The sequence below is a fragment of the Felis catus genome, chromosome E1 (genome assembly GCF_018350175.1).
Source record: "Felis catus isolate Fca126 chromosome E1, F.catus_Fca126_mat1.0, whole genome shotgun sequence".
NCBI lineage: Eukaryota > Metazoa > Chordata > Mammalia > Carnivora > Felidae > Felis > Felis catus.
The window spans coordinates 58,519,342-58,541,926 of record NC_058381.1 but is presented as its reverse complement, the minus strand read 5'-3'; the positions used below and the strand labels follow the sequence as shown (position 1 = coordinate 58,541,926).

Sequence of the window (22,585 nt, the reverse complement as noted above, 5' to 3'; positions counted from 1 at the left end):
CTGGCCGAGTTTACCAAGGCCACCCCGACACCCCTCTGAACCCCCGGCTGAGGCGGTGTGGCTGTACTGCTGCCTGGTGGCCTCTCTCCTCCCTACAGCGTGGGACCAAGTCCGTGGACCCCTGGCCTTGGACCCGAGGCCACCCCTTAGGTGTGACCCCCTGGCTGGGACTGTCTGGCCCTTGGGACCGCTCCACCTCTCATAGCACGGGTGGAGGACAAATGGGCAAGTGACCCCCAACGTTGGCCCTGGGCAGCCCCAGGGTGAGACCCCGGGAGTGACACTGCTCTGGCCCAAGAGAGGAGCCGGGCAAGGCCACGGGGTGGAGAGCCCACCCCTAGGAAGTCAGCACAGTGGCCCAGCGACCGACAGGGGAGCTGTGTGACTGCAGGAGCCATCTCTGGCTCCCTCACCCCCTCCCCTCCTTCCCATGCAGAGCCACTGGCAGAGGGAAGGAAGGTGCTAGAAGACAGAGGAGGCAAGAGAGGAAGGGGGCCCAGTGAAGAGAGTCCTCGAAGGGCCTTTGCTAACACTTCTCAAGGGGCCATAGCGTGGCCCACCCTGGGAGAGGCTGAGGCAGGCGGATGTGATGGAACAGGGCAGCCAGAGCACCCACGGACAGGCTGGGGCCGGGCTGCAGGCCGAGGGCCTTCCTGGGCCTCCCGGGCTGCCCCAGGGGCCCAGAGGACGACGTCTGTGCAAGCTTCGCCAGGACCAACAACCCGGGAGAGACACAGCAGGACCCGGGGCCCGTGAGATGCCCCACAGGTGGCCCCAGCTCACGGGGACAGCGAACTGGGAAAGCCGCAACACAGGATGGTCTGGACTGGGGCAGCCCACCTGGCCCGGGGGCAGGTATGACCTGGTGCCAGCCCGGCCAGGGGCTCAGTCCTCGGCACCCTCCCCCCACTCCGCCCTCAGCCCTCACCCTGGGAATCGCCCCTGGGCTGCTAGAGGCCACCACCTGCCTCCTTCAAGCCTGGTGAGCGTAAGCGTCTCTCGGCCCAATGGGAAGCAGCCTTCGCGGACGGACGGGACTCACTTTCCCCAGTTGTCACTTGCAGAACCGTATTCCACAGAGGAGACGGAACGGAGCTCCTTCACCCCAGGAAATCGCCCACCCAGCAAACGGACCTTTCGGGTTTCCGATTAGCAACGTCCCCCACAAGAAAGCCCCAGCCCGCAGCCTCCCAGGGGCCTGTGGTCGTCCGCACGCTTCGCGGGGCCCGGCGCAGAAGCAGCCGTAGCCTCGAGGCCGGGAGGGTCTGTGCTTTAATGCTCGCTCACGTGTGGGGCCCGGAGTAGAGCAGGGCCGCCCGGCCCCACTCGGCCTTCGGCACCAGAAATCCCTCCCTGGAGACGGGCTCCACCAGGAACTCCACGCGGCCGTCCGTGCCTGGCCCCGCGGCTGCCACCGCCAGGTCCACCACGCGATACTGGTTGACAAATGCCAGGCCCAGGAGCGCGGGCTTCTCCGGCCCCGGGGGCCCCTCCGCAGGAGAGCCGGTCGCTCTGCAGCAGTGGATGCGGAAGCATCGGACGTGAGACAGGGGGTAGGACCAGTGCAGAGCACAGCTGAGCCGGAGCCGGGCCGGGCGCTCCTCCTCCTCCTCCTCCTCCTCCTCCTCCTCCTCCTCCTCCTCGGGGGCGGCCCGCTGCCAGCGCACCCGGGAGACACTGACGGCCTGCACCCGGGGCAGAGGGCTGAGCAGGCTGTTGGCATCCACCACCTGGCAGGAAGGAGAAGGCTCAGCCCGCGGGGGCCCTCACCCCTCCGGCCCGCGAGCCGCGGGCGCAGGCGGGGCTCGGCTGCAGGCGGCACCCCCCTCCTCTGCAAGGGCGCCCGCCTCACCTGGAGCTCTCCCAGGCGGCAGACAAAGGCCTCCTGCTCCCGGCTGCCGGGAGGCCGCGAGAAGCTGACCCAGAGGTCCTGCAGGACGCAGCCCCGAAGGTTCACCTCGTAGCAGCTGGGGGAGGCAACCGGAGGCCGGTCACAAGGAGCCCACCTCAGCCCAGCGCCCTCCAGGCCGGCCGCTCCGAGGCCCCGAGCCACGTCGGGAAGGGAGACCCGTCCCAAAGCGGTCCCTGTGGTCAGCGGGAGACCCCAGCCGTGAGGCATGACCGTGACGGTTCCCAGCAGCGTTCCTGGGTTTGTGTCACGGGGCCGCCTGAACCCCTCCGGTTCTGGGGCTCCTCGGGTGCCCCCCACCACGTGGCCATCCCCTGCCGGAGTCTCGACAGGAAGAAAAGGCACTCACCGCTGGACCCAGCCCCCGCTGAGCTGCTGGCCGCAGTGGCCCACCCATCTGGCCAGCTTGGTGGGGGGCACCCGGAGGGGGCGGGGGCTGTGCCTGGAGCTCACTTCTGCTGCGGGAGGAGACCCAGAACGTGAGAATGAGGAGAGTCCAAAGGAAACCACACGGGGAGGCGCCTCTTCTGGAGGCCAGAAGGCTCCCTGGTGGCACCAGGCGCCCAGGGCCTGCCCAAACAGGGTGAGGCCCTCGGGGGAAGAACAGGGCGCACAGCCCCCACACCCCCAGGCCCCACAGACGTCCTCCTTCTCAGTGCCATGGCTGGCAGGAGGCCTGATCCCCACGTCTCCGTGGGAACAGAGACCCAGTCCCGCACGGCACGCTGTGCTGCCCAGTGGGGGCCGTGGGCCGCAGGCTCTGGCTGGCTGGGGAGTCTCCCTGTCAGGCCTGGACCACAGCAGAGGCGGGACCTGCCTGCCTCCGCCCACCCCGGTGCACTTTCTAGACCCCCCTTCCCTGAGGCGTCCCCTGAAACAGAGGAGGCCTTCAAGAGGCAGGGGCCAACCCTACCCCCTCACCACTCAACGTCGAGATGCCACCGACGTGACAGCTGCCCGCGTCCCCGGTGGTGAGCTCCAACGCCACCCCAACATCCGAAGGCCCTTCAAGCTTATACACCATGGACAGGAAAATTTTGGGGGGCACCGGGACGTGCAGGGAGAACAGCCTGTGGGAGGAGGCCAGCGATGAGGGGCCACGGCGTAACCGCGGAGACGCCGCAGCTGGCTCCGGCTCACGCCCGCCAGCCTCTCCCCGCAGGACCCGGGAGCCGGGGCAGCACAGGGCGTGCGCTCTGGTCCCGCCCGAGGCTGGGGACGGCCCTCCCCCCATCCTTCCGTGACCCAAAGATCTCGGTTCTGCGACTCCACAGGAACGAGAAGCGGTCGGACTCGGCTACGGCGAGCAGGGCGGTGGCCGGGTGGGGGGCGGGGGGGAGGGGGGGGACGGGAGCTGCTCTGCGGGGCCAGGTTCGGTTTTGCGAGGCGAGGAGGTGCCGGGGTGGTTTGTGCAGCCAGTTCGCGCTGCCGCCCCACCCGCTCAAAGACGCTTGAGACGGAGAACCGGAGAACCGTACGTAAAAACCACCCGGTTCTGTCTGTCCTCATCCCGGCTGCTGCCGCCCAGCCGCCCGACAGGGGTGGGGGTTCGCGATCGGCAGGGGTGGGGGGAAGCGGATGACCCCACAGGTCTCATCCCCACCCGCCTACCTCACAGCCACGTGCCCGACCTCGGGCGGGATCACCCCGCGGATGAGCAGGGAGCTGCCCCCGTTCCAGGCGTCCTCCAGGCAGCAGTGCGTCTTCACCCAGCCCTGCCCGTCCCCTTCCGGCCTGTGCTCTGCAAACAGGGGCTGGATTTCCTGGGCGCTCGGGTGGTACCAGGGCCCCACCGCCTCCTCCTGCAGGACGAGGCCACGTCAGAGGGGGGGGGGGGGCTGGGGGCCCAGGGGGCACCGTGTACACGGGGGGACGGGGAAGCGCAGCACGGCCATCCCTCGCACGCCCCGAGCCCCCCACCTGTCCCAGGGCACACCAAAGGTGACGCGGCCCAACCGGGAGCCCCACGCACCTGGCCGTAGCACACTCTTCGAGTCCCCATGCCCAGGCAGAACGAAGTGACAAAGGGCAGAGAGCAGATGCTGTGTGGGGGCAGGTAGCGTCCCAGCAAGCCCCAGAACCTGCAGAGACAGCCTGGACTCGCTCTCTGCGACCCGAGGCCCCCCGCATCCCTCCCAGAGTGGCCACGGCTGTCTGCGGGAGCGGCCCCTCGGGGACCCCAGGTTCCACCCTTGCCGCTTAACTGGTCGCCAGGACCCTCCCGCCCGCAAGCACCCCAGGTAGCTGACTTCTCTCGAGCTGAGCCCCTCCCCCTGCCCGGTGTGCCCTGGGAAGGTCAGTGGAGAGCAAGGCCTGAGCTACCCGGAGACACCCTCGAAATTGCCGGAGCCCCCATCCGGCCATCACTACGCCCCTGGGCCGCGGGACAGGACTCACTTGTCCTGGTTCTGGAAGAAATCCCTCTTCTCCAAACACTCGTACACCCAGCCAGGGGCAAAGAGAGCGGCCGAGAATCCGTGCTTCCGGATCAGCTCCAGCGACTAGGGAGACAGCAGTCAGGGGACGCCCCTTCCCCGAGAGCGCGACGCCTCCCTCCCAGCTCCGAGGGGGCCTTCGAACTCAGTCCCCGTCGTTCCTCAGCCCACCAGCAGAGGCCGCTGCAGCAGTGCCGGGAAGGAAGGCTCTGGGCCGGCAGGGGGCTGCAGGGGGGGCGGCTCTCACATGCTGCCTCTCCCGCGCCGTACCTGTCATCACGTTATCAGACTCGCAGCGGGTGGAGAGGATCTTCGGTTATTGGATTAATTTATTCACTTAGAGCTTAATTAATGAGCAAGAACATCCCCGTGGCACTGGGGACGGGGCGGGACTGACAGCCCGGGAGACAAGCTGACTCCCTACTTATCCCACACCAGGAGCTCAGCCCCAGCAACCCCTCCCCTCTCTCCTCACTGCTGCCTTGCCAGAAAAACCTCTCTAGCTATTAAGCCAGCAATTCCCCACACCGCTCTTCTGCCTGGGTCCTTAGCCCTGAGCTGCCGGAGAAAGACCCCCCAGCTCCCTGCCAGGGTCCCCCCCGGCCCACCCAGTGGCTCAAACTGCCGACTCAGTGCCCTTCCGGAGCACACGGTCCCGACAGACGTAAAAGCGAGTCAGAGACTCGGGTCGGAGGTCCGAACGGCGCTTCTGCCCATCAACACCCAACACAAGTACCACCCGAGCACAAGAAGGGGCTGGAAGTTAGGATTTCGGGGCTCGGCTTGGCCTCGGGGCAGGTCACCGGTGTTCCCCGGTCCTCAGTTTCCCCACTCTGGGAAGAAGGTCGCCTCTGTTTCCCTCGAGTGCAGGTGGGAACGGAAGGTCCACAAGAAAACCAGGCCCACGGAAGGCATGCCAGCCACCGCCCCCGCCCCACCCCCGGCCCCGAGGGCCACCCCCACCTTGTGGGTGTCGAACTGGCCCCCGACAACGTTGCCCCGGGCGAACACGTCCACTCCCACGTACACGTCGGCCCGGCGCTCGCCGGCCTGTGCTACCATTCTGTCCAGATGCTCCTCCCGCCAGTTGTAGTTAGTGAAGAAGCCGTGGCAGGAGTCGAAGAAGATCCTGGGAGGTGGCGGGGACTGGCCGTGAGGCCCGGACCCGGAGGCACGGGGGCCGCCCACGCTGGACCTCCCCATCCCTCGCCTCCACTCATAACCCACAGCCGGGGCTGCCTCCAGGCCCAGGACGGAGGCTGCCCCGCACAGCGGGGACCCCCGGCACAGTGCCAGCTGGGCCCCCCGTCGCTCTCTCCCCTCCCGCTCCCCCCCCGGGGCGGCCGAGTGCGCCAGGCCTCCGGGAGACACGCGGCACTGCCAGCGACCCCTCCACCCAGGGGGCCGCCCGGCTCACCGGTTCTGTTCATTGAGCTCGTTCTGCCACTTGACCTGCCCGCTGCTCACCACGCTGTCGTACCAGAGCACCAGGCCCCCCGGGACCTGCCGACAGAGCTGCGTGCTCAGGTACCGGAGGAAAGGGGGCACGTTCCCCACCGCGGCCGGCTGGAGAGGGGTGAAGAGAAGGCCCTCGGTGAGGCCCAGGGACGTCAGGCAGAAGTGCCCACACAGGACGTAGAGGAGGACACTTCACCCCAGAAGCAAACGGATGGACACGCACCAAAGAAGCCACGGTCCCAGGAGCCCCTCCGCCCCACAGCCACCGAAGGGCGGGTGCAGCCACCTGTCCTCTAACTCTCCTCCCTTCCTGAGGCAGGAAGGATAACGGGCACGGCCACCAAGAAAAGATTAAAGGCCACGAGAGGGGAGGCTGGCGGGAAGGGAAGCCACGCGCGGGGCCCAAGAAAAGCAGACGGAGGAGGAGAGGGGTCTCCTTGAAGGAGAACACGGAGCTCGGCCAACCCAGGTTTCTGGACACAGCGCCAGGGAAGGTTCTGCGTCGCTTCGAAGGAACGGGGATGCGTGGGGCCGGCTCCCGCCGCCGTGACGGGGAGCCGGCCGCAGTGCGGGCCCCGCCAGGCCTAGCTAGGGAAGCGGCAGGGGGACAGCGCCTGCGACAGGGCTGGGCAGGCACCGGAGAAGGTCGTGCTCACACTCAGAGAGCTCTCGATGTTGATGAGCCAGCCATCAAAACGGAAAAACTGGGCGATCAGGACGAGCTGATCGGCCACCGCCTGGTAGGAGCGCTCGTCCCCGGCCAGAAAGGCTTCACAGAGCCGCCCACCTTCTTTCCACTCGGCGATGAAAGTCCCTGCCGGGACAGAGAGAGACGAGGTCAGGCGAACCCAGCAGTTAGCAAAGCGCGGTTCCTGCCACAGTACATCAGCGTGGCCTTCAAGCCAGACATTCAACTTCTCGGCTGTCCCCGGACAACTAGGGAACCAAACGCCCTGGGGGCAGGGCCCAGCAGTCAGTGGTAAACAAGCCAATGCATGTTTCAGAAAGTTTGAGAAGCCTCACTCCATCCAGGGACCGGCCGGCCACCTGTGGCCTGCAGACCACCTATTTTTATAAACGAAGGTTGTCGTTTCGTTTTGTATTGTTTTGTTAAGTTTATTTACTCATGTTGAGAGGGGAGGGAGGGATGGGGGCGGAGAGGGAGAGAGAAAGTCCCAAGCAGGCCCCACGCCGTCAGCGCAGAGCCCGACACGGGGCTCGAACTCGTAAACCGCGAGATCGCGACCTGAGCCAAAATCAAGAGGCGGACGCTCAACCGACTGAGCCCTCCGGGCGCGGAACACAGCCATGCCCACCGGTCTGCCCGCCGCATATGGCTGTGTTGTCTGTCTAGCAATTGTGAGAGTGGCCCCGTGGCCGGCCCCTTCCGGAAGTCCGCCTCGGCCGGTCCTGACCTATCGAGGCGGCCCCAGGCGCCGAGCTCTACTCGCTCAGAAGCAAAGGCCTAGCCTTTTCGCCCCCGCGACACCTGGCAGGTGTGCGACCGAGCCTGGCTGAGCGGGAGGCGAGCCCCGGGATCTTACCCAGCACACAGACCCCGTGCCTGTGGGCGGCGTTGGTCCAGCCCACGGGGGGGATGGTCACCAGGTGATGGCTGAAGTACACAAAGATGTCAATACACTGCCAGTGGTAGAAGCAATAGGGATTTTGCGCCGCCGAGCCCTGAATGAACCTGCGTGAGAAACACAGCAGTCGGGACCCGGGACACGGGGACCCCAGAGCGAAAAGAGACTAGCGAGGCCCCAAGGGAAGATCCTCTTCAGTCGCGGCCAGTGATGCCGAGAGCTCGCTGCGCACAGTGTAGACGCTGGGTCGAGTGAGAAACAGAACGACACCTCAGTCCTTATCTCGGGAGGTCTTAAGGGAAACGTGTTCACCGGGCCGCGCAGGCAGTCACCCCCGGACCCCACGGCGGTTTTGAGCCTCCACAAACCCAGACAAGACAGAGGAAAGGAGAAGGGAAGGCCTCACGCAAAAGCTCCAGGCGCCTGGTGTCCCCCACGCTAGTCCCTTGACGGTTCCTCCAGGATGGTCTCCGTGCACGTAAGGTCGGGCGGGTAACCACATGAGCCGCGCCCGAGACGTCACCACCTGCCTCGGCCTGTCCCTTGGTGGCCGACTCTGACTCAAGCCTGCCCACCTATCGTCCCGTCCAAGAGTATTTTATAGACGTTTAAGACCCCTGAGCGCACCGCCGGCGACTCTGGAGGAAGCGTCCCTGGCTGGGGGAGGGGCGGAGTAGGACACTCAGAGCGGTGGGCCGAGCGCGGAGTCAGAGCCAAAGGGACGGGCTCCGGGCCCGGCGGTCTGGTCCAGAGGCCCGGCTCCTGGCTGTCTCTGCCACACCATCCCTCCCTCCTTCCCCTCCATCCGGTCCCACAGAAGGGAAACACGCAACAAATTTAACGTCAGGTGATGTCCTCGCAAAGCCTTACTTGTCATCCAGGTATCCGCCCATCATGTCATGGCACAGCAATGTCCGGGGCCTCTGGCTGCTCAGAGGGGGCTGCCGACACTTGAGGGGTTCCAGGGCCACATTAAAGCTGTCCTCCGCATCGGGCGTCCACGCCAAGAGTTCCTCCAGCGAAGGTAAGTAAAAGCTGACGGGCTTGGTGGTGTCCTTGTCATAATATCTAGCTGGTCAGACGAGGGAACAGTGAGGAATCGATGGATTAGCAGAGACGCTCTGACAATAACCGAGCGAGAACGGAGACCAGGAAGGGGCGGGCCTGCCCCGAAGCCCCAGGGGTGAACTCGGAGACGGCGTTCAGAGCCTCGGTCCTTCTCACCTGGCAGAGGATCCCGGGTAAAACTGACCACTTCACGAAAGACTGCTTCTTCTTGTTCCTCCTCGATTCTAAGCAAGGAAGAAGTTAAAAAAAAATTTTTAAGTAAAAGGGTAAAGAAAAACAACACTGAGAAGCACACGGACTAGGCTCCATCCAGACGTGTGGAGGGGAGGCGGTGCTATTCTCTGACTTAGGGTTTGAATACAAGCTACGGGAATACGTATAAAGAGGCCAGTAGGCACTGATGTTCCTGCTGTCGGAAGAACAGCCCATCCTCTGTACCAACCACCCAGACATCACCCTGCAGGACCAAAGTCGTGCTTCGCAGAGTCCACGGGTTCGTGGCCAAGGGCCAGGAAACCTCACAGAACTAGAGTTTCAGGGCCCCAGAGAGCAGGGCCACACTTCCTCCCCAGTCCACGTTTCCGTGGGTATGTTCTATGGATGCCACACTAACTCCCCAGCTGCCGTGGAGGATTCTAACAGAAAAAAAAAAGGGGCACTTTCAGTACGTGAAGTTGGAAAAGCCTGGATAAAACCAAATTAGCTTTTTTTTTTTTTTAATGTTCATTTTTGAGAGAGAGACAGAGTGTGAGCGGACAAGGGGTAGAGAGAGGGAGACACAGAATCTGCAGCAGGCTCCAGGCTCCGAGCTGTCGGCACAGAGCCCGACACGGGGCTCGAACCCACGAACTGTGAGATCGCGACCTGAGTCGAAGTCGGACGTTTAACCGACTGAGCCACCCAGGCGCCCCCAAATTAGCTTTCTTTTAAAAACAATTATTGTCATCAGAATACAAGAAGGCACGGCCAGCTACCATTTATTGGCCGTGGGCTTCAAAGCGGAAGTTGTCTAAACCTACCAACATCCATGGCCTCTTCTTTGTGACTTTCTTAGGAGACCCTGAGACCTGCCAGGCAAGTGGATGGGATGACACATTCAAGTCTCATTAAAGTGGATGTGCTAAGTGCTTGGGAAGTGCTCCCTTGCGAATTTCCTCCCATCGCTGTGCTCTTCCCTCTCTCTCCCTTGATGATTGCTCGGTCCTTCAGCTTGTCTCCCCCAATACCCCCACTCCAGCAACTGTCAGAACACCTGTTGGTCTGTACCAGAGCGTGAGGCATCTCAACATTCCCATGCAGGAGCAAAAGCGTCCCCACCAGCGGGCAGCCGCTTGCACTCCATCCCTGTTCCGTCTGAAACACCCCTGGTCTCCTTTTGGGTTTAACACGAAGCTAGGGATGCTGTTTCCAAGAAGGCCATAGAGGGGTGCTCCTAACGTCCCCCCAGGTGAGCAAAGGTCCCAACAAAGAACCAAGCATGGGCGCCGAAGGACACGTCCATCCATTCCGTGCCTCAGCCTTTGCCCACTCCGTTCCCTCGTCTGGAACACCCTTCTTCCCATTCGCCACCTGCTCCCTAAAGACTCGGTGCAGATATCCCCGCGCCAGGCACCACCCCCTTCCTGTCCAGCAAGGGTACGAATGACACCAGCCGGCCTCCTCCGCGAGGACCCACGGCCGACGGCGGTGGGCGAGGGCGAGGACACACAAGCTTCCCGCCCACAGCACCGCCAATGGCGGCCCCGCCGGACCCCCGCCCACCTCCTCCGCTGCCACCGGCGCACAGGCCGCCGCTTCCGCTGCTCCTCCCGCGTCGCGTGCGCCCCAAGCCGCGCAGCCGCCCGGGTCCTAGGCCCCGCGGTCTCCATCACCACGCCGCGCCCGCCGCCACGGCCGGCCTCCGGCCAATCGCAGGCCTGGATCAGACCCCGCCTCTGAACACCGACCAATCGCTGGCCTGGATCCGGCCCCGCCTTCGTCCGCTAACCAGTAGCAAGCCAGGGCCCGCCCCCCGCCCCCGCCCAATGGGGTTACTGCGCCGTACGGCTGTTCCGCCCCACCAGTCCGCAGGACTTCCAGCTCGGGCTCTGGGCTCGCCCCTGAGCGGTGGGGACTTTGTAGTCGGAGGACGGCCTGGGGCGGGGCCTCGGCGGAGGGCGGGGCCACGGCGAAGCGCGAGGGCGGATCCGTGGCGGCGCTGGGGCCGGCTTTTGGACACCTCGTATTGTCTCGCTCCGTTCCCCCCAGCCCCATTTTGCAGACGAGCAACGTCCCGAAGGTCCCAAAGTCAGTAAACTGCAGCAGTGAGAGCCGAGCTCGGTTCGTCTAAGATAATTTTCAGGAAAACGTGAAATCCTAATTCTCATTCGGGTTTTAAGTAGGGAGAAATGATAAAGGCTTTATTTCTACTCCTTAATCAGAGAAGCAAGCAGCCAGACGTTACAACCAGTTCAAAGAGAATAGAAAAGGAGACCCGTTTATAGATGAGGCGCATTGAAATGGACACGTAAGTAGAGACAGAACTAGTTTTTCTGCAGGGTGGGGTTGGGGGCGGGGATCCCTGAGCTCCCCGAGAGACAGTCTACACCTAGTGAAAGAGAGCAAGGCTGGGGTCAGATGACTGCTTGGATGTGTTCCACTGAGGCATGGATATTTTTCTACACCCCGAATCTGCACTCTGCAGTAGGTAGGGCTCCCAAGCTCACAGGGCCTGAGGGTTTCTCAGAGGAGGCACGTTCCCAGCATCTTGAGCACTGTTCACAGTAAAAGTGGTGGAAGGAGATCTGAGCAGGAAGAAGTGTAGTGCGGCATGAGGAATCCATGAGCACCTGGCCCCCGCGGTCCCAAACAGACCAGGCTCAGGCAGTAACCGCTGAACAGAATCCAAAGACCGAGAAACAAGTAGTGGGGAAACAAGAAAGGAATTTATTTCAGGGAGGCCAGCACCGGGAAGACAGCAGACTATCCGCTCAAAGACTGTCTCCAAAGTGCTGAAAAGACTTCCAGGTTGATATAAGGAAAATGTGGGACAAAGGTCGGTGGATATGTGCAAGTGGGCAGCGGAGGTCAGGCGGATCACTGTCTTGGGGTCAATCATGCGGGGTCAGGCAGATCACTGTCTTGGGGTCAATCATGCAGGGTCAGGCAGATCACTGTCTTGGGGTCAATCATGCAGGGTCAGGCGGATCACTGTCTTGGGGTCAATCATGCAGGGTCTTGCCGACTCAGGGCAGTTCTTGATGCTTGAGGGGGGTAGTTTTCTGTTCCCACCACGGGATGCTTTGCCCGAAGGATCTGTTGCCCGAGTTAAGAGATAAGCTGGAAGAACTTAATCGGAGGTCAGAATGGAAGTAGTGACGTCCTGTTTCAGAAGCAGGAAGTTCAAGGAGGCCAGACGCAGGGCTGGGGCCTGCAGGGCCAAGCGTGGGCCAGCCTGAGGCTCTCCTCTCCCAGCTGCTGACACCGCTGTGTGCAGCTGGGAGTGTCCAGCGCTGGGCTGCAGCTGCTCCCAAGCCAAGTTGAGTGGGCCTCTTTACCGTGGTTGCAGACTTTGAACTTGATGAGGCCCCAAGCATCCATAAACCTTGAGCACGGCGTGATGATTCAAGCTGTGGAATTTGAGCCCGGGCCACACTGCCGGGAGGACAGGCCATCGTGGAGCAGGGGACAGCGATCCACGGGGAGGACAGAGATTGCAAAGTGCTGGGGAGTTCGCCAGGAGAAGGGGGAGCAGGGCCACAAAAGTCACTCCAGCTGTGATCAGGTGAGCACAGAGGATATGAAGTCTGTGGTCCGTACTTAACCAGTTGTTCCCAAGCACTTACCCGCAGCTTAGTGATAAATGTAAATAAATAAGCTTTTTGTCGTAACAATTAAAACATAGTTCTTAGAGATACATTAAACAGCCCTTAGGTAATGCTCAGTCTCTGCGGGGAAAATATGCCCAGGCCTCTCTCTTCTGCCCCTCTGCACAGCATTAGCCTCTGGTCTAGACAGACAGGGGACAGTCAGGTCTTGTGACCTCTGTGTCGGCCCCTGCTTGCTGCCTTCCCGGCTGACCCTCGTGGCTCCTGACCTCTCTGGGGATCAGGACGAGCCTGGAGGTCCCCGTGTCTGCCTTGAGGTCACACTGCTCCCTGCTGGGGCTCTAGACCTCGCTGAGATCTGGCTGGGCCCCCTAGAACCCTAACCCTTGTAGGATTTCCAGATAAAATACAGGATGTGTTCCCCTGCATGTGGCCAGCCTGTGTGCCTCCCTCTGTGGACACAGTCACTCCAATGACACTAAAATGGCATACCCAGACTGCCTGCCCTTGCCCGGCCCCTACACAAACATTACATTCGCTTTCCCCTTTTAAAAATTGAAAGTGCTCTAGAGAAAATTAACGTTCCTTTTAACCCCCCTCCCTCCTGGTTTCCTGGCCTCCCCTTGTCCTTCAGAGATGCCTCAGTGTCCTACTGAGGACATCATCAGCTAGGCCTCTTTCCTTCGAGATGTTTTAAAACATCTGGGGCTGTTGGGTGGCTCAGTCAGTTGGGCGTCTGACTTTGGCTCAGGTCATGATCTCGCGGTTCACGGTTCGTGAGTTCAAGCCCTGGTGTCAGGCTCTGTGCTGACAGCTCAGAGGCCTGGAGCCTGCTTCCGATTCTGTGTCTCCCTCTCTCTCTCTGCCCCTGCCCCCATTCATGCTCACGCTCTCTCTCTCTCCCTCTCAAAAATAAATAAACATTAAAAAAATAATAAAATACTTCCAGTAGTAGCTGGAACTATAGAACATTGTTTGTGTCTTATAAAATAGCATCATGTTGTACAGATTACTCTGTATCTTGCTTTTTTTCACCCAGCAATCCTTTTGAAATCGAACCATGTTGAATTACATGGCTCTAACATGTCCGATTTTACTGTTATTTAATACGCTGTCGCTTTAACACATCACCGGCCGCTTTCCAACCTGCCCACCTGTGGCCACTTAAACAGAAGCATTTGTTTGCTTTTATTTTTTGAATGTTAAAATGAACATCTTTGTATAAATCTTCTGGGACACCCATAGGCTATTTTTTTTTCTTTTTCAGGTAAAAACACAGGAGTCGAGTTGCGAGCGGTGATCACGTGCGCATTGTCATACTTTACCCTCGCTAATGAGCTGGTCCAAAGGGCCTCTCGCGTTGACACGCTTCCGTGCACCCGGTATGTATGTGTTGCCCCCCAACCTCTTAGCCCTGATATTATTTAACTCGGATTTTCTGCTCACCCGATGGATGCACCTAGCAGTCTCTTTTTTATTTATTTATTTATTTTTTACTTTTTTTTTTTTTTTTTGAGAGCGAGACAGAGCACAAGGGCAGGGAGAGAGGGAGACACGGAGTCCGAAGCAGGCTCCAGGCTCTGAGCCATCAGCACAGAGCCCGACGCAGGGCTCGAACTCACAAACCGTGAGATCATGACCTGAGCCAAAGTTGGACAGATGCTTAACTGACTGAGCCACCCAGGCACCCCAAATATAGTTGTGGTGTGTGTGTGTGTGTGTGTGTGTGTGTGTGTGTTGCAGATATATAACTTCCAGATGCCATTGGAGGTAGGTCTTTAACATTTTATTTTCCTTTTTGGTTGTTGGTCTGTTCAGATATTTCTTTCTTCCTGGGCCAATTTTGCTAATAAATGTTTTCCTGGAAAAGTGTCCTTTTCATGAGGTTTTTCAAATGCGGGGTATTAAGTCCTTCCTGATCCTATTTTTTAATCTCTTGGTTATGCCCTCTCTTTAATTCCAATGTTGTTTATTTGTGTTTCCTTTTTTTTTTTCTTGATGCTTTTTGCTGAAGGACTGTTTTATTAGTCTTTGCAAAACACAAGTGCTTGGGTTTGTTCTATTTTTTGTTTGTTTGTTTTCTGTTTCCCTAATCTCCGCTTTTATTTTATTTCCTCTTATTTTCTTTGGATTTCTTTTGTCATTCTTTTTCTGGCTTCAAACGTGGACAGTTTGGTTCACTTAGTTTTAAATCCTTCTTGTGTTTATATAAATACAGCAAGGGAGGGGCGCCTGGGTGGCTCAGTCGGCTGAGCGCCCGACTTTGGCTCAGGTCATGGTCCCCTGGTTTGTGGGTTCAAGCCCTGTATCGGGGTCTGTGCTGACAGCTCAGAGCCTAGAGCCTGCTTCGGATTCAGAGCCTGTGTCTCCCTCTCTCTCTCTCTGCCCCTCCCCTGCTCATGCTCTGTCTCTCTCTCTCTCAAAAATAAATAAACATTAAAAAAAATTTTTTTTTTGAATGCAGCAAGGGAATCCATGTGTCTCCGAGAGTGAAATTGCACTGGAGCCCACAGGTTTTGATATGTGGCACTGACATTTCCATTCAGTTCTAAATACTTCACAATCTCTGTTAGCTCCTCTCTACCCCGTCCAAAATGGTCCTTAATTTTGCTACAGGAGACTTCATCAGTCTGGTCTGTTATGATTAGTACTTTTGTGTCCTTTTCAAAACGTATTTCCCTACCCTGAAGGCATGAACGTATGGAATGCCCCATCATAGTGTTTTCTAGAAGCTCTGTTGCTTTGCCGTTCACCTTCAGCTCTGCATCTCGGGCTGCATTCATTTGTGTTTACGATGTGAGGGAGGAGGACGCGTTTTTATTTTTTATCATGTGGATCCCCAGTCATTCTGTGGTTTTTGGAAAGACCACCTTCATCCAGTGCTCTGCAGAGCTCCTCTCTGGAAAATCAGTGTCCGTGCATGCTTGAGTCTGTTTGGGGCTCTGCGATGCTGTGATTTTGCAATAATGTGTATTTGGTCTTCATTTCTGGCACAGAGCTCCTAAACCCTTGGAATATTCCCTAAATGATAAGAGCCATTAAAGTATCTTTTGTTAATCCCAACAAGCCCCTTTCAACCACACCAGAGTTTATGCCAGTGAGGAGACTTCTGGAAAGCCTCTAAGCATAGAGGCTGGTTTGACAGGGAACCAACCTGGATCAGAGAGTGGGAACTTTCAGGACCGTCCCCACCGCCTCCTGGGAGGGGAAAGGAACTGAGATGGAGTTCATCACCAGGGGCCAATGATTTAATCAACCGTGCTTGTGTTACGAAGGCTCTGGAAAAACCCCTGAGCTACAGGATTGGGAGAGCTTCCCGGCTGGCGAGCCCATGGAGGTGCTGGGAGGGTGGCACGTCCCCCAGGGAGCCCATGGAAGATCCGTGTCCCTTACCCTGCCTTATGCGTCTCTTCCAGCTGGGTGTTTGTTCCTGAGCCATGAACTTCTAGATCGTAAGTGTCGTGTACATCCCGGGCTGCCCTGGTGTTTGCTTCTCAGAGGGCAAGAAGCAACAGGCTGTCCATAGACTGAGACTTTATATCGTCTGAATAATACTGTGTAGTTCTCCACACAGACATCCTACACACCTACTGATAGATTTGCTCCTGTAGGTAAATGGCGGGTGGAAGTGGCATTTTGGATGGGTTACAGGTGGTTATGGGTGGCTGCAAATTCACTTCCTCTCCTCCCAACAAAGGAGGGAGTCTATTACCCACTCCTTCTCTGGGCTGACCGGTGGTTAAGTAGCTGTGGGAGGGCTTCTCGGTCTAGGTCTCCAGAGGTCTTGGAGATTCCGCGCCTGCCCTCTCAGCCCCTGTGCTGAGAGCACCGTGCTGTAAAGAAGCCTGGCACTCACGTGAGGCTGACAGCCACCCTGCCATCCTGAGGCCCACAGAAGCGCCCAGCCAACCTGCAGACTCATGGGAAACAACGAAGTGTGCGTCTTTCAGGATACTGAGTTTTTTAGGTGGTTTGTTATCTTACGATGGATAATGCATCCAGCATTTTTATTCAGAGAGCGGGGGGGGGGGGGGGGCGGGGGCAGAGGGAGAGGAAGAGAGAATCCCAAGCAGGCTCAACACTGGCAGCATAGAACCTAACGCGGGGCTCGATCTCACAAACTGTGAGATCGTGACCTGAGCGGAAATCAAGAGCCAGACGCTCACCCGACGAAGCCACCCGGGCGCCCTTATTTACTTTGTTAAAATATTTATTTATTGGGGCGCCTGGGTGGTTCAGCCAGTTAAGTGTCCAACCTCACCTCGGGTCATGATCTCGCGATTCATGAGTTCGAGTCCCGCGTTGGGCTCTCTGCTGTCAGCACAGAGCCCGCTTCAGACCCTCTGTCTCCCTCTCTCTGTTGTACTTCCTCCACTCATGCTCGCGCACTCGCTCTCTCTCTCTCTCTCTCAAAAATAAACATTTAAAAAATAAATAAAGTAAAATAAATTATTTATAAATGGGGCTCGAACTCACGAACCCGAGGTCAAGAGTCACACGCTTCCCCGACTGAGCCAGCCAGGTACCCCCTCCAGCATTTGTTTTTAAATTTCATGTTCAGCTTGTTGCTGGTACAGTGATCGTTGTGTATCGACCCTACACCCATCAACTACTAATTCTAATCATCGTCTACAGCTTCTTTTGGATCTTCCGTGTAACTTACCAGCTGCAAAGAATGGCAATTTTATTCCTTCATTTCATAAATCCTTACATCTCGTATTTCCTTTCCTTTCCTTACCACACTGGCCAAGACCCCCAAAGCAATGCCGAGTAGGTGCCATCACCCATCACCGAGTCCTTGCCTTTGGCCCCAGGGCCCGAGAAAGAGCTTGCCACCCTCCGCCTCTAGGGACAGTGTTAGAGGACTGTCCGCAGACCTGCTTTGTCCAGCAAGGGAACCTGTCTTCTGTACCACGTTTACAAAACTTTTCCATCCGAAATGGAGATGATTTCTAGAAGCCTTGAAGTGGTGATATGACTTTCATTCTTTACTTTGTTAAGGTGGTAAAACACATTGGCTTGATGACGTTCTGCAAGGCTGCCTTCCCGAATAAACCCAGTGGGCTTGGACAGGTCACTGTCCCTCTGTAAACCGTTGGCTTCGGTTTACAGGCACGTTGTGGAAGATTCTCCCTCCTGCGTTCGTGTGTGGCACCCGCCGCACTCTCCCTCTCCCGCGGTGTTCTCCCAGGTGTTGGCATCAGCATTATGATCACCTCAGTAAACAAGGTGGAGAATGTGCCCTTTTCTCTTTTCTGGGAGAGTTTGTGCAAGGTTAAGGCTGCTGCTCCATAAATGTTTGGTAAAAGTTTACTCATCATGGGGCGCCTGGGTGGCGCAGTCGGTTAAGCGTCCGACTTCAGCCAGGTCACGATCTCGCGGTCCGGGAGTTCGAGCCCCGCGTCAGGCTCTGGGCTGATGGCTCAGAGCCTGGAGCCTGTTTCCGATTCTGTGTCTCCCTCTCTCTCTGCCCTTCCCCCATTCATGCTCTGTCTCTCTCTGTCCCAAAAATAAATAAACGTTGAAAAAATTAAAAAAAAAAAAAAGTTTACTCATCAAACAATCTGAGCCTAGAGGTTTATTCTTTTTTTTTTTAAATTTTTTTTTAATGTTCGCTTATTTTGGAGAGAGAAAGAGTGGGGGAGGGGCAGAGAGAGAGGGAGACACAGAATGGGAAGCAGGCTCCAGGCTCCGAGCTGTCAGCACAGAGCCCGACGTGGGGCTTGAACCCACAGGCTGTGAGATCATGACCCGAGCCGAAGTCAGATGCTTAGCTGACTGAGCCACCTAGGTGCCCCTATTCTTTTTTTTTTAATGTTTATTTATTTATTTTGAGAGACAGAGTACATGAGTGGGGCAGGGGCAGAGAGAGGGAGAGAGAATCCCAAGCAGGCCCCACATTGTCAGCACAGAACCTGATGCGGTGGTCAGTCCCACGAACCGTGAGATCGTGACCTGGGCAGAAATCAAGAGTCGGAGGCTCAAGTGACTGAGCCACTCACACCCCCCTGTTAAAAGCTTTTTAGTTACAGGGGCCCCTGGGTGGCTCAGTCAGCTGAGCATCCGACTTCGGCTCAGGTCATGATCTCGAGGCCTGTGAGTTCAAGCCCCGTGTCGGGCTCTGTGCTGACAGCTCGGAGCCTGGAGCCTGTTTACGATTCTGTGTCTCCCTCTCTCTGACCCTCCCCCGTTCATGCTCTGTCTCTCTCTGTCTCAAAAGTAAATAAACGTTAAAAAAAAAAAATTAAAAAAAAAAACACTTTGATTTCTATGTCTCCCTCTCTCTCTGCCCCTCCCCCGCTCATGCTCTGTCTCTGTCTCTCAAAAATAAATAAACATTAAAAAAATTTTTTTTGTAAAAAAAAGCTTTTTAATTACAGATTCTATTCGATTCTTCTAAGACTGTTCAGATCTTCCCGTCCTTCCTGCATCACCACTGGGAATTGTGTTTTTGGAAACAGAAAAATGCTCATCTCATCCCATCCCGTATTTCAGACGCATCACCATGAAGTTATTCCTAACACTCACGGACTGTTTTCCGTGTCTATAGCATCTGGGGTGATGTTTGTTTCTTTTCCTACTTCATTATGTTCTTCCTTGTATCTTTGTTGTTTCTTTTCTTACTTTCTTTGGGTTAATTTGCCCCTCTTTCCCTAAGTCCTTAAAGGGATGCTCATCTCATTGATTTTCAGCCTTTCTTCCTGTATTGATACTTCAGCAAAAGCTGGACGTTAAGCCTCGCTTTAGTATATCCCACGGGTTTTGATACATAGTGGGGGTGATTTCCATTTTAATTAATTTCAAAATATTTTCTCATTTTGTTACGATTCACTCGTTTTTTTTAATCCATCGGTTATTTGGAAGGATATTTCCTAACTCCCAAACATATAATTTGCTTTTTGTTATTGATTTTTGGCATAATTGAATTATATACTTGGGTATACACTGAATACGCACAGAGAAAATACCGTGTATGATTCAGTCCTTTGAAAGTAAAACTCACTTTATGGCTGAGATGTTTTTAAAAACAGGCCATGCGCTCGCCTGAAAGGACTGTATTTTGCAGTTGGTGTTCTATAAATGACCGTTAAGTTAGATTTTCTAATTCTATTTCTCCAATCCTCTATTTATTGATTTTTTTAAAGAATATGATTATTCTATCAGTTGCTGAGAGGGGCGTGTTAACATTTCCCACTATGATTCGGCATTTGGCTTTCCTGTTCCTGTGCCTTGATGTATTTTTGAGGCTATGTTATTAGGCACGTATAGACTTTAAATTTACCTTCTCTCGTCCTGGTGAATTGACTGAGTGGTGATCTTGAGATGCCTGCTTTCTAGTAAGCTTTATGCTTTAACGTCTGACATTATAGTTCTTTTATATATATATAATGTTTATTTATTTTGAGAGAGAGAGCATGAGCCGGGGGAGGGAGAGAGAGAGAGAGAGAGAGAGAGAGGGAGAGAGAGAATCCCAAGCTGTGAGCACGGAGCTCGACGAAGGGCTCGATCTCACAAACTGTGAGATCATGACCTGAGCTGAGATCGAGAGTCGGGTGCTTAACCAACTGAGCCACCCAGGCGCCCCAACTGAGTGCTTTTTAAAATTCCATCCCCGGGGCGCCTGGGTGGCTCGGTCGGTTGGGCGTCCGACTTCGGCTCAGGTCATGATCTCGCGGTCTGTGAGTTTGAGCCCCGCGTCGGGCTCTGTGCTGACAGCTCAGAGCCTGGAGCCTGTTTCAGATTCTGTGTCTCCCTCTCTCTGACCCTCCCCCGTTCATGCTCTGTTTCTCTCTGTCTCAAAAATAAATAAACGTTAAAAAAAATTTTTTTTAATAAAATTCCATCCCCTTCCATTAGCTTGGATGTTACACCCCTTTTACTACGATTTACTGGTTATTCAAGAGATTACTGCACACATCCTTCATTTATCCGAGTCAAATATTATGTTACTTTTACTTATTTCCAAGCCAACGTATGGATGGCAGAACACCTAAAACTCTACATGCCCCTAGATCCATTATTTGCGCATGATCGAGCTACCTAGACTAGTTCAACAACCATCTTCTTATCACACTCACAGATTCCGTGGGGTTTAGGAACTTGGGAAGAGCACAGAGGGGACCTCTGGCCTCTGCTATCACATAGGAAACTCCGTTCAACATGTTGAGGGGCTTCCAAATTGTTTTCCGAGACTTTATTTTTTTAATATATACAGGCAATATCTGTTTAGAATTACCACCCAGTTTACCATGTTTGTTAGCTCATTCGCGTCTGCATTCCTGACCTTCCCTCTGGGATCACTTTCACTTCATGTGGGTTTGCCAGGGGTAATTGGTCCCACGTTTTGTTTGCTTGAAACCGTCTTCGTTTTGTTATATCATCCTGGGGAATAGAACTTTAGATCAAAAAGCTATCGTCTTCCAGCCTTTTAAATGTACCATCCCGCTCTCCTTCGGCTTCCTTTCCTTCTGTTGAGAGGACATTGTCAGGTTCATTACTGCTCCTTGGAAAGACAACAGTTCCCCCCCTTCGTGTTAAGATTTCCTCTTTGCCTTTGGTTTGCAATGGTTTCCCCACCCTGTCCGTGCAGGGCGCGCCCTTGTTTTCATTCATCCCGCGGGGGATTCGCTGCGCTTCTGGAATCTGTGCCTTAGCGGCTTTCCTCGATCAGGTGACGTGCTCAGCCGTTGTCTTCTCAATATCGTTTCTCTTGTGTTCTTTCCTTTCTCCTTCTGGGACTCCAGCTGCACATACGTTGGGGTCTCCTTCTGGAACTCCAGTTCCCTGTCCTCCCTGTACAGACATGTTCCCCATTCTGTAGCCCCCATGCCCTCATCTCTCCGTGCCTCTTTCTGAATATCTTTTTCTGATTTATCTTCTAAGTCACCGATTTTTCTCTTCGGCATACAACATGCTGGTGCCCTCGGCCACGGGGCTCTTCATGGTGGCACCTGGTTTTTTTCTCCCCCCACTTCTGGAGTTCCCAGTTGATTCGTTCATGTTCGTTAGTTATCACGAGTTGCAAGTTCTCCGCCACAACTCCCGGTCTTTATCTCCTCAAATGCGGCGAGAACGGCTGTTTCCATCTCTGATTGTGATAACGCTAATGGGGTTCTTCCTCCCCACGCGGAAAGCGTGCTGTACTCACCTGTCGGATGTCTTAGTAAGGACAGTCTCAAACTGAACGGACAGCTCACTTGATGGCTATCTCGATTGAGCGGTTGGCCCTTTTTCTTATCTCTAGGCACGGAGGTTTCCGAGTTATCGCGAGTGTGCAAACTTCTCCTCCTGCTTGTGGCGATCTCTAAAGTGGAAATTTCTTGTCCTCGCCTGACCATCCGCGTAAAGAGCAGTGGGCCCCGCTCCATTCCGCCCCAGGAGGAGCCGGCTAGCAGGGCCAGCTGATGGAGGGCGTCTGAGGTCGCTTCGCCTCTCCAAGCCCTGCTCCAGCTGCGAGGGGACATCGGAGAGAAAGGCACGGTCCTCAATTAGCTGTTCCTTGTGGAATGCTTCCCTTGGCACCTGTGTCAGCCTCCCACGTTTGAGTGACCTCATCCAACAGTTGGTTCCAAAGTCCTTGTTAAGTCATGCTCTCGGGAGAGCTAAAACCCTGACCGTCCCATCCCATCTCATGAACCTGGACCCTGACCCCATCCTGGGCCAAGCCCAGAATAGTGAGACTGGCTCTGAAGGTTACCCGCCTAGGGCTCCAGGGTTTCCCGGGGCCCGAACAGAGAAGGGCAAGCCTTCCAGCGTGTGCACAGGCGCGCGCTTATAACTACTGAGATCTGATTTACGCAGCACACAATCTGCCCGTCACGAGTGCGCAGTTCAGCGGTTTCAGCGTCCTCACGGAGCTGCGTAACCACCACCGTCGTCCCTTTTGGAACGTTCTCATCACCCCAAAAAGAGAACCCTGTACCTGTTAGCAGTCACCCCCTTCCCCAAACCTCAGCCCCTGCAAACCTCTAAACCTATTTTCCATCTCTCCGGATTTGCCAATTCAGGACATTTCCCACACTTGGGATCATAGAACGTGTGGTCTTTTGTGACTGGCTCTCTTCACTTAGCGTCGTCATTATATAGCAGGTGTCACTGCCCCCTTCCTTTTTACAGCCGACTACTCTTCTGTTGTGTGGACAGACCACATTCTGTCCATTTATTCATCACCTGATGGGCATTTGGTTTGTTTCTACTTTGTTTTGAGTAATGCTGCCGAGGACCTTTATCTACAATATTTTCATTTCTTTTGGGTACACACCTAGGCGTGGGATTGCTGGGTCACCTGTAGCTGTCTGTTTAATATTCTGAGGAAGCGCAAGA

At 56.0% G+C, this 22,585-nt stretch overlaps 1 protein-coding gene and 1 long non-coding RNA gene across 9 annotated transcripts; one reads left to right on the top strand and one right to left on the bottom strand.

The window, feature by feature from the left end:
• Positions 1-1,254: 1,254 nt before the first annotated feature.
• On the bottom strand, positions 1,255-10,513 carry ENGASE (endo-beta-N-acetylglucosaminidase). 8 transcript variants are annotated; one of them, XM_045045280.1, is made up of 14 exons: positions 10,218-10,513; positions 8,613-8,680; positions 8,259-8,460; positions 7,347-7,417; positions 6,459-6,616; positions 5,762-5,910; positions 5,308-5,473; positions 4,307-4,410; positions 3,882-3,990; positions 3,521-3,711; positions 2,831-2,979; positions 2,259-2,479; positions 1,853-1,967; positions 1,255-1,730 (listed from the first exon to the last, which is right to left on the bottom strand). In XM_045045280.1, exons 1-14 carry the CDS (start codon positions 10,322-10,324, stop codon positions 1,273-1,275), a joined length of 2,268 nt encoding a protein of 755 aa, XP_044901215.1. In that variant the 5' UTR covers positions 10,325-10,513; the 3' UTR covers positions 1,255-1,272. The 8 variants fall into 8 exon arrangements, with proteins under 8 accessions (XP_044901215.1, XP_044901214.1, XP_023099965.2 ...); XM_045045279.1 differs by having other exon boundaries at positions 7,347-7,495; positions 10,218-10,509; XM_023244197.2 differs by having other exon boundaries at positions 2,259-2,364; positions 7,347-7,495; positions 10,218-10,504.
• An 80-nt stretch (positions 10,514-10,593) lies between these two features.
• Positions 10,594-16,279, top strand: LOC109494492. The gene is made up of 4 exons (XR_002738137.2): positions 10,594-10,962; positions 12,004-12,219; positions 13,530-13,644; positions 15,679-16,279. It is a non-coding gene; the product is annotated as an uncharacterized LOC109494492 (long non-coding RNA).
• The last annotated feature ends 6,306 nt before the right edge of the window (positions 16,280-22,585 follow it).

Bases quoted from the DNA above. Each gene is read 5' to 3' on its own strand.
- ENGASE (XM_045045279.1), bottom strand. From the start codon at position 10,324: ATGGAGACCGCGGGGCCTAGGACCCGGGCGGCTGCGCGGCTTGGGGCG. The intron at 7,496-8,258 runs GTAAGGCTTTGC...TTTCTCACGCAG, and splicing joins GGCGGATACCTGGATGACAA to GTTCATTCAGGGCTCGGCGG. The intron at 2,480-2,830 runs GTGAGGGGGTAG...CTGTTTGGGCAG, and splicing joins TGGCATCTCGACGTTGAGTG to GCCCTGGGCGCCTGGTGCCA.